This window comes from Dichomitus squalens, assembly GCF_000275845.1.
Source record: "Dichomitus squalens LYAD-421 SS1 unplaced genomic scaffold DICSQscaffold_44, whole genome shotgun sequence".
NCBI lineage: Eukaryota > Fungi > Basidiomycota > Agaricomycetes > Polyporales > Polyporaceae > Dichomitus > Dichomitus squalens.
This window is the reverse complement of record NW_006766926.1, coordinates 1-9,446: the sequence shown is the minus strand read 5'-3', so window position 1 is coordinate 9,446 and position 9,446 is coordinate 1. Positions and strand designations below refer to the sequence as shown.

The following is a 9,446-nucleotide window of genomic DNA, read 5'->3' as shown; positions in this document are numbered from 1 at the left end:
TGATGTTTGGTTCTGTGCCTCATGACTACATATGTGCGCGCTGAAGCATCCTCTTCTCACTCTCGACTCTCCTTAGCATGTGTCCCAGCGAAGTAGCGTTCACAGATTTCAAATGCGCCCAACAGTAGCTGTATCATACCATGTAGTAATACAATCCTATACGATGGAATACCGTTTTTTCCACCCATATCATCCAATAGCGTGCTCGAATCTAGTAAACGAATAGACCCGATATCGCTCTACTGCAACCAATTGCTGACAGCCGCCGACGACTCTAATCGACAGCAGTCGTATTCTACTGGGTCCTTCAGACTACCTTATACCGCCGAATACGACAGCCGTCGTATATAGTCCGGATGGTCGTAAAACTTCGGGTTGCACGACTACATACGATCGAATTCGACCGAATTCGACCCGAATCGGGCACGTTCTCACTGGGTTCCAGACCTTGTCCTCTCAGGAGACGTCTCAGCCCCTTCTTCGTCAGCCTGGCCTGAGCCGCCACCCAGCCGACCTCGATTGACGGACCCTGCGTTTGCATTCCTCGCCTCTTATCCTGTCTATCGATTTCATCATGCCTGCAAAGAAGCGCAAGATTTCCGACTTCTCTGCTGCAGACTCTCGGTTAATGTTGGATGCCATTGAGCAGTTTACCGGAAAGTTGGATCCGGAGGATACGGAGTCCCTAGAAGTGATGCAACTCGCTCAATCCCTCACCGCGAAGATATCTCATATACCGGTTCGTTCCGCATCAGTTTATCCTCTTTCTTCTTCTCATTCTCGTCAGCATACGGCGTTGTCCAGCGTCACCGCTCAGGACCTACGAGAGATGAAGGTGTACGCTCTCTGGCTCGATTTCAAGTCCGACGGTAAGGAGAAAGCTTGCGAGCGCGGCGCCGTGGAGGTCGAAGATAACTTCCTAACACTCGAGGCGACCAAACAATTGATCAAGGTTGTCTTTGGCCACGTTTCCCGATCGGTGAGCATCAGCGTATTCAGTCTGCAGCCTGTTGCTTACCGTGAAACTTATACATTAGACTGAGGCCGGTTGTCGTATCCTCACAGACATCATCCTACTTCGCCTGGCCACCGTCCTCAGCAATGACGTGGAGCGTATGTATATTCTCACTGAGTACCCAATCCGTTCGGTGAAGCTGCACGAGAAGCGCAGCTTCGGGGGAATCGTTGATTACATTCTCGCTAAGTACCCCACGAAATGTCAGATGAGAATGTTCCTCTGAATGCTAAGATCTGGTGTTAGCTGACGCCGCTTATTCTATTGCGTAGCCCACACACGGATCTTGCGCACGCCCATGGATGCGTTGGACGATGCGACCTTCAGGAAGTTAGGGTCTGTGAATATCTTCGAGGCGAAAACCTTCCAACAGCTCGAGAATGGCGTTCCGCAGTGTATTCTAGCCATGGCGTCGTGGTGTCGCCAATCTGGGTGAGTAGAATGACCCCATGTCACAATCTGTCATGTGCTGATTGGTCGTGGACGACCTCGTCAAAAGAGGCGAAGAGGTCATGCGTGGCGCTGCCACTACGGGCGAGCACTGGATCTTTTTCGCCTACAAGCGAGGCGAACAAGCGAGTTACTACGCTAGGACTGAAGTTTACCAGATCAACGACGACTTGTCCAATCTCGACTGGATTCTTGGAGTTATTATTGACTGGGTGCGTGCTTGACTTGATCTTCAGGATGCAATCTGACGGTCCGTGCAATAGGTCGAGAACACGGGAGTGTATGATCCGTTTGAATATTTCCAGATAACCGATTAGCGGTCTCGGCTATGGATAGTTGTTGTCAAGGAGCTCTATGTTTGTACGTTTGCAAGCAGTCATCGGTGCGTAATGTATCGCCCGAAGCGCTTGAGCTGCGAGTTGTCCAGTCGGCGCTACAGGGTCTCGCAGCCGTAGTAGGGCTGGAGATCTCGTCCTCTTCTTCTCGCATATGTGTTTGCTCAGCTACGCTCTCTCCTCTTCGCTCGGCAGCTTCATCACTGGTTTCACGCGGCTGGCCATGCTGTTCACTTACGAGGGAGGGCGACCTCGTAGTGGGCAGTAGCGGTCGCAAAGTATATTCTCCCATCATCGTACTGTCCGTGTTTCATTCCGATGTAACCTTCCTTCTCCTTCCGCGCTCTGAAAAAGCGACCAGCGTCTCTGAGATGGCTTGCTCTTTGTCTCGCTACTCTCGCCGTCCTTATCGGCATATTCGCCGCAAGATCCTACACTTGATAGTTCGTCGCTCACGCTCAGTAGCAATAGCGGCATGCGAGCTTCGGCAACTACTACGTGCACGGATTTGCTACCAAGGAGACCCGCCCTAGCCTTCGCACCTGCCCGTGACTGTGTACGCTACCTGGTTACCGACGGACGAGTCCATCGCCTTTGTCGCCGAAAACTACCTCTGTATGTCCCCGCTTTCCCCAACTCAGTAAACACGGAGCGCGTTAACCATGAAGCTTCGCATTCACAAGGAGATTGCAGTAAACATGATTATGACCGCATCCTTCCTACAGCACGGAGACTCGGCTGGAAACTCCAAGGGACACCGAAGGGCACGCGATGGGTAGTCGCTGAGTTACTGTAAGCTAGCACTCTGTCTGAATTACGATATGTGAGTCACAATCGCGTCAGGCCGCTGCCGCTAAACACTATGGATGCGCGTCAGGTCCCACAATCTTATGGCCGCAGGCTAGCTCGACGGACTCGTCTGGAGACTTCGTTTGGCATTCGGAGAACATACGGCAGGGCGCGTCTTGACCGGTCCGTCCGTTCTATGGTTGATAAGCAGGGGCGTGGACAATAAAGGTACTCTTCTGAGCAGACACTCGCGGCTGTGTTGCAGGTGTTGCAGGTTATTGAAGAGGATGATGTGGGGGTAGCGGTTCGACCAAGTCCGAGGCGGAACAACCGCGAACAGCGCACACGTGGCGAGCGATGACGTCTGTTGTGTGACTGTTGCAGTGAGCATACGCTCAATATAGGTATATTCCCCTCCTCGACGCCTCGTTCGTCTTGATCAGTGTTCACCATGTCCGTGCTCACCACCACCGCTCGCTTTGCTGTCCGTGCTAGCCGTCCCGTCGCGCGTGTTCCAACTACGTCGCGTGGTGTGCACACCCTTCCCAAGCTCGACTATCCATATAATGTACGTGCCCGTCTTCCTATCATCAATACCCTCCGCTCGTCCTGATTGATATCCCGCGCACAGGTTCTCGAGCCGCACATTTCGGGTCAGATCATGGAGCTTCACCACAAGAAGCACCATCAGACCTACGTCAACGGCCTTAATGCCGCCGAGGAGGCTTATGCTAAGACCGACTCTCCCAAGGGGCGCATCAAGCTCCAGTCCGCCCTCGAATTCAACGGGATGGCATCGCGTCGAGCTCCATCTATGTAATCGATTCAAGTAATCCGTAGTTGCAAACATGGGATGCAAGGAGAGATCAGATAGACGCGCTCAAGAGTGCCTCCGCCTGGCAAGCCCGTCGTCCAACCACCCCACACACCACTTTCCTTATTTCCAACCGCTCGTCTTGGGCCTCCTCCGAAATGCGTCTCAGGCCTCACACCATCCTATCCAGATGTGCCCTGTCGCGCGCAGGCTCGGGCGCGCGAAGCGGCCGTCATATCTCGAGTGTGCAATGGATGGCGACCTCAGCAGACACTCCGGTATGTGGCCCACAACCTGCGTGTATGGCTCAAATGACTGACCGGATGAGGCGCAGCTTAGGAAGACTGTACGACTTCCATGTCTCAAATGACGCGAAGATGGTCCCCTTCGCAGGGTACTCCATGCCGCTTTCCTACGGTAATGGAGGGGCAGGTGCGTCTCGCATGTCACTCTTTCAAGTCTTGTAAAAATCACGCCTCCTGTAGTTGCGAGTCATCACCATGTCCGTAATTCTGTCGGACTGTTCGACGTCGGGCACATGGTGCAGTCAAAGTACGGCCCTCCGTTCCGACGTCCTGCGATCCGTGATTAATGTTCTCGACTAGTTTCCGCTGACCCACTGTAACCGCATTCCTCGAATGGCTCACACCCTCATCCCTCAAGTCTCTCGCACCTTATACTTTTACCTTCTCTGTGCCCCTCGACGAGCGCAGCGGCATTATCGACGATACTGTGATCACCAAGCACGCGGACGACGCGTTCTACGTCGTGACAAACGCCGGCCGCCGTGACCGTGACCTCGCCTGGTTTAAGGAGAGGCTGGAAGAATGGAATACTAGCGAGAAGGCAAAGGCGGAGGGAAAGGTCGAGCATGAAGTGCTTGAGGATTGGGGCCTGCTTGCGCTTCAAGGCATGTCGCATCCGCAATTGAGGCTTGCAGCGCTCTGATGTATGACATCTACTTTAGGACCAGAGGCAGCGCAGTACCTGCAGGGCTTGACTTCGTTTGACCTACGCGAACTCACATTCAGGCGGAGCGCGTTCGTCCCGATCGAAGGCTTTAACCTACACGTTGCGCGAGGCGGATACACGGGCGAGGACGGTTTCGAGGTATGCATCTATCGCTGAGAATTTCTGGACCTTCGTCAAACACCTATATCATTGGTGATGCTGCCCCGCTACCGCCTACGCAAACGGTCGAGGTGGCGCAGTAACTCTCGAAGCCACCCGTTCAGCTCACTGGTCTTGGTGCGCGAGACAGTCTGCGTCTCGAGGCAGCTATGTGCTTGTATGGGCAGGATCTCGACGAGGACACGACACCCGTGGAAGCCGGTTTGACGTGGGTCATCGGTAAGCAAAACCCATCCTCCGGCTTCTCATAGGCTACATCTCGACCCGCTCTTATAGGCAAGGAAAGGCGGGAGAATGGCCAGTTCATCGGCGCGGACGGTGTGAGGAAACATTTGAGAGAGGGTCCTCCAAGGAGGCGAGTTGGTATGATAGTTGACGGTGCTCCTGCCTGGCGTGAGATCATCTGTTATTCTTCCTCTGTTAAGTTCGCGCTAAACGTACGGTATCGCTTTTACATAGAGAGTGCGAAGATATTTGTGCCATCTAGCAACGGACAAAAAGCTGAGCTCACTAGATGCCTCCTTGTTCGTGCTGACGACTCGCATACAGGTTCCGTAACATATGGCATACCCTCGCCTTCGCTTGGGAAGAACATTGCGATGGGCTATGTCAACAGCGGATGGCATAAGAAGGGTACGGAAGTCGAGGTAGATGTCAGAAACACGCTGCGAAAAGCGGTCCTGACGACAATGACATTTGTACCGACGAGGTACTATCGAGGCTAAGGGGCGACACTGCATTGGGCCTGGACAAGGAATGGTTGATGTTGGGATGCATGATATAGAGCGTCGAGGTATACAAACAGAAACCGCTAGGGTAATTGACATGCGCGGGCACGGAAGGAGCCTTTCGTGCGTCTCTGAGCCGTAGCTTCAACCCCTATGATCTTTGTTCGCGTAGGTGACTTAGACGAGATAGTCATTCGCGTGATTGATAGCGGCCACTGTTTCAGCTATTGGCCGTATTTATCGCCCCTTGCTTCCTTCATATGATGTAGCACTACGGGCCCAAAAGTTCGTGAAAATCAGGAATCAATATCGAAAAACCACAAATTCGTATCGTGAATTCGTGGCTAATTCGCGAACTGTTGTGTGTCGTGGTTGACTTCGTAACGCATCCAGTATGTAGCGGTACGAAGTTGCTTCCGAGTAGCCACAAAGTGCTCATGGAGTCTTTGCAACCAGTGGCGGCTGTTGAAGGTAACGTCGAGCTGGTCCGAAACCGAGCTCGTGTAGAACGGTCAGCTCTTGCCAGATGTCTATGAGAAACCCCAAGTTGGACTGGTACAGAACTGGAGCCATACGAGCCAGCGCCTAACATGGGCAGGAGGGGCGACAATATTTAGGCGACTACGAAGCTTCTGGCTCGTCTGGTTCCTCCATATACAATCCACGCGAGAGCTCGCCACTACGGCCAATTACTGCCTACTCATTACGATCCCGTATCCGCCCCATCGCGCACTGGATAGTGCAGATGTCCACCACCTCTGTCGCCCCAAGCTGGGAATAGCCTTAAGGATGAAGATCAGAACTCAATAGTACTCAATACGGAAGACGGTCCCGAGCACGCTATTTTGGCCGAGTACACAGATGACGGCTTCAGTTGACTATGCGCTATTGTATTGAACAGCGTCGATTCATGGCTACCGCCCTCTTCTCGACGGCAGGTTGCTACGTATAGTGCGGAGGTCGACGGAATGTATCGTCCATGGCTTGCAATTTCAACATGCCATTGATTCGCGTGGACAAAACGAGGATGAACTACAATAGGAAGGGTGGCGAAAATGTATTATACTGGTACACCGGCCGGATGGCATTGCTTCTCAAACCGATCTAACATCGCGTTATCGTGTGCCTTGTCCATGATCCCGTGTCGCTGGATACCGCTTGTCCCCCAGTCCGGAAGACCCTCGTCCAAAGAAGCGGGATATCTACTACGACCATGCGTTCCGACCCAGTCAAAGTCGATAAGCATACCCTGAGGTCCGTCGTCGGGGCCAGATCCGCCAGGGACAACCATGATGTTCGGGGTACGGAGGTCGCCGAAGACGAGGTCGTGCGAGTGGAGCAGCGCAATGGCACGCCGGACATCCTCGTAGATGCGATGTGGCAGGAGCTCGTTCCGCGTGGCTGGTTCCCAGGCTATCGTGCCGTGGACGCGGTCCATCACGACCATGAATAAGTCGCCGTATACCGGGACACAGGCGTGCAGCGCTGGCGCTAGGTGCCCGGCCGCAAGCAGTTTGTGCGCGTCCGGATGATATCGCTCGGTGAACTTCACGACTACCTCGACGCTATCGGCAGGTGCGTCACGAGACGACGAGGACACCATCCGATCCTCACCGACGTTTGAAGACATCCGGGGCATGGTGGCGAGGTAAATGCCCGACTGTCGTTCTCTTTCGGTTTTGGCCAATAAAACAGCCTGGCCTGATGGTGTCAGCCGGTGCGTAAAGGTGAGGGCCGGTACGAAATCAGTGTAGGAAGGGATCTGTAAGGGCGAGGGGAACAGATGAGCAATACTACCTTGGGGAGGTGGGGCGGCGTTGAGTTGTTTGTAGAACGCTGTGAGGTGAGACATGGCGCTTCGAGTGGCCGCGAATGCTCGAGAAAGACGGAGAACGTTCTTCGCAGAGTGGAATCCCAAGTGCAGACGCTCAGACAACAGCAAATTGTAGTAAGTCCCGTCGGTATATATCGCAACCCCGATTTCAAGCAGGTTGCCCATGATACCACAGAGGATGGCAGGATAGTTCGATCGTCTCCGTAACGCCTACACTTCACATCAATACAGACTCATGACGATGACGGAGATAGTAGAACGATCGAACCTTGAACTGAGGTGCAGTTGCGATGTGCGTGTACGATAGTCCTGCTTGTAGGGAGGCGTCACCTTTGAGACCAACCTCGTTCTTCACCTCCACCACAACGAAGGGCGGGTTGTCCACACTGATAGCATCTGGGGCAACGCCGTAAAGTGTTTTGGAAGGTTCCCAATGCAACTCCTTAGCGAAAATCTCGCTGAGCGAAGTCTTGATAGCCTCCACTCGGGCATCTGGATAGCTGCGCGCCCCGGCTGCCATGAGTGAATGCACCAGTCGGATGAGTGCCGGAGGAGGATCAATCTCAGGGATGTCATCGTCCAGGTGGCGCAGATGATAGTCAAACCGGCCCAAAGCATGGTTGAAGAGGGAAGCAGGGGGACCATAGTTTCCGGCAGGTCGCCCAGCATGAAACTTGTCGGCATTTTTGACAATAACGTTTTGCACGCCCGCAAAATCCGAGACACCAGCAGAGGGCCGGGGAACATCGTTCCGAATTGACTCAGTGCGCTTTTCACACTCTGGCGAGGTATTTTCGACACGAGGACTAGAGTCGACACGCAAATGGCGGACGTACCTCTGAGCGCCTTGTCCTGGAGGGTTCCCAGTTCATCCAGACTCTCTAGGACTAGAGCACGTATGAGGCGGACCGCGATGATACCCACGTAGCGGGCTTACCTTCTTCTGTGACAACCAGAAAATGCACCAAGTCGGGAGATGGGCCATCAGGGAAAATTGTACGGACCTCTTTGATAAGCCTGACCACCTTGTCGTCGTCCTGACGGTGCTGCAGAAGCCATTGTCGGCTGCGAGAGAGCAATGTGGTGCCCGGCTCGATCAACAAATCTGAGGGCTACGGGAGCGGGGGATATAAAACGACCGCTTGGGGCGGACCAAAACGATGGACGTACAACGTAGAACGTGCATTTTGCTGCGCCAAGGTGGCTAGCGACACTCGGTTCCTGTTCCCTGGCCAGTTTCCACAAATGGCTCAAGCGGAAGGTACCGGCAGCGGCAACGGTTACGACGATGTCGTAGGCACCGTCGGGATGAGGATAGAAGAATATGTAGTCGACGTCAGGCATGGTCGTGGTTCGAGATCAAGTTGAAATTCTGAGCCGCTGGCCACGGCAAACAAGAGATCATATAAGCGCCCGTGTCGGCCTCACTCAACGAGTAGCTATGACCGCGCGGAGACATCGTCGCTCGTTATCTATCAGGGATAGCTTGGGGGATCTGTCCATTCGTTGGCTTTGGGGCGCTTTTGAGTCACTATGCGCCCGGTTCTTCGTGTTGACCACGAAGATAAATCAGGGGACCCCGAAGTTGCCTCGACATCTTCGTGGCAACTTTCATCACCAAACCAAGCAAATAATGGTCTCGCATGGCCACGGCGCTCGAAAGAGACCTGCCATTTCCGGAAACCGCAAGCGCCCCCCCCCCCCACTTCTGGCCAGTTACCACCTCGCGAGACGGAGGGTTATGGGATATCGTCTGGTGGGCCGACCCTAGGGCAAAATAAACCCTAGGATGCAGGGGTTAAACCCTAGGGAACCCCTAACCCCAGGGGGGCCCCTAACCCCAGTGGATACCTAATCAGGAAGGTGGTCTAGGGTAACACACGTGACTGATTAGCGCCCATGATCCCAGGGGTTAGGGTTAGGGAGGGAGATCGAAACCGAGCGAAGCGAGGTGAGATCGACCGGTTAGGGTTGAGGGTGGGTTAGGCGAGCTGAGTCAACGGGGGCGTTGTGTGCTACAACGTCCCGTCCCGTTTCGCCTTTTATAGCTCATCAGGACTCTGCTTAGTGCATCCCTTTCGGGAAGTGCTTATCTCTTTGCCGTCTGTCTATCCGACGGCACAGGAGATAAGGTCAATTATGCTTACGATGCCGAACGCGGCCGGAGCTTTGTTCCGATAATGACTAAGTCCGATCGGACTATGTCATCATGATTACTTACTTACTAATCACCGATCGGACTTAATCTTATCGCATCTCTAAGTGCGTGTAGCGCTTAGATAAGATAGTCCGCCCTTATCCTTATCTTATCAAAGATGGAAGAGTGGAGACGCACCTGACTTGATGTCAC

General features: G+C 53.7%; 3 protein-coding genes across 3 annotated transcripts; 2 read left to right on the top strand and 1 right to left on the bottom strand.

The window, feature by feature from the left end:
• The first annotated feature begins 492 nt into the window (after positions 1-492).
• On the top strand, positions 493-2,128 carry DICSQDRAFT_156989 (uncharacterized protein). The gene is made up of 6 exons (XM_007369089.1): positions 493-739; positions 788-979; positions 1,038-1,218; positions 1,288-1,447; positions 1,515-1,677; positions 1,729-2,128. The coding sequence occupies exons 1-6, from the start codon at positions 575-577 to the stop codon at positions 1,780-1,782; spliced, it is 915 nt and encodes a 304-aa protein (XP_007369151.1). The 5' UTR covers positions 493-574; the 3' UTR covers positions 1,783-2,128.
• A 912-nt stretch (positions 2,129-3,040) lies between these two features.
• DICSQDRAFT_129086 (Aminomethyltransferase folate-binding domain-containing protein) lies at positions 3,041-5,526 on the top strand (the record flags this gene model as incomplete). Its single annotated transcript, XM_007369088.1, has 10 exons — positions 3,041-3,157; positions 3,594-3,681; positions 3,743-3,835; positions 3,889-3,955; positions 4,117-4,317; positions 4,435-4,513; positions 4,702-4,753; positions 4,811-4,852; positions 5,084-5,167; positions 5,435-5,526. The coding sequence occupies 10 exons, from the start codon at positions 3,041-3,043 to the stop codon at positions 5,524-5,526; spliced, it is 915 nt and encodes a 304-aa protein (XP_007369150.1).
• A 725-nt stretch (positions 5,527-6,251) lies between these two features.
• On the bottom strand, positions 6,252-8,445 carry DICSQDRAFT_139665 (uncharacterized protein). The gene is made up of 6 exons (XM_007369087.1): positions 8,267-8,445; positions 8,034-8,208; positions 7,933-7,983; positions 7,365-7,876; positions 7,060-7,306; positions 6,252-6,963 (listed from the first exon to the last, which is right to left on the bottom strand). Exons 1-6 carry the CDS (start codon positions 8,438-8,440, stop codon positions 6,323-6,325), a joined length of 1,800 nt encoding a protein of 599 aa, XP_007369149.1. The 5' UTR covers positions 8,441-8,445; the 3' UTR covers positions 6,252-6,322.
• Positions 8,446-9,446: the final 1,001 nt, after the last annotated feature.

Excerpts from the sequence above, each read along its gene's own strand:
- DICSQDRAFT_156989 (XM_007369089.1), top strand. The coding sequence starts at position 575 with ATGCCTGCAAAGAAGCGCAAGATTTCCGACTTCTCTGCTGCAGACTCT. Across the intron at positions 980-1,037 it reads TTGGCCACGTTTCCCGATCG|ACTGAGGCCGGTTGTCGTAT; the intron begins GTGAGCATCAGC and ends CTTATACATTAG. Across the intron at positions 1,678-1,728 it reads TTGGAGTTATTATTGACTGG|GTCGAGAACACGGGAGTGTA; the intron begins GTGCGTGCTTGA and ends TCCGTGCAATAG.
- DICSQDRAFT_139665 (XM_007369087.1), bottom strand. The coding sequence starts at position 8,440 with ATGCCTGACGTCGACTACATATTCTTCTATCCTCATCCCGACGGTGCC. Across the intron at positions 7,877-7,932 it reads CCAGGACAAGGCGCTCAGAG|AGTGTGAAAAGCGCACTGAG; the intron begins GTACGTCCGCCA and ends ATACCTCGCCAG. Across the intron at positions 6,964-7,059 it reads CGCCGCCCCACCTCCCCAAG|GCCAGGCTGTTTTATTGGCC; the intron begins GTAGTATTGCTC and ends TGACACCATCAG.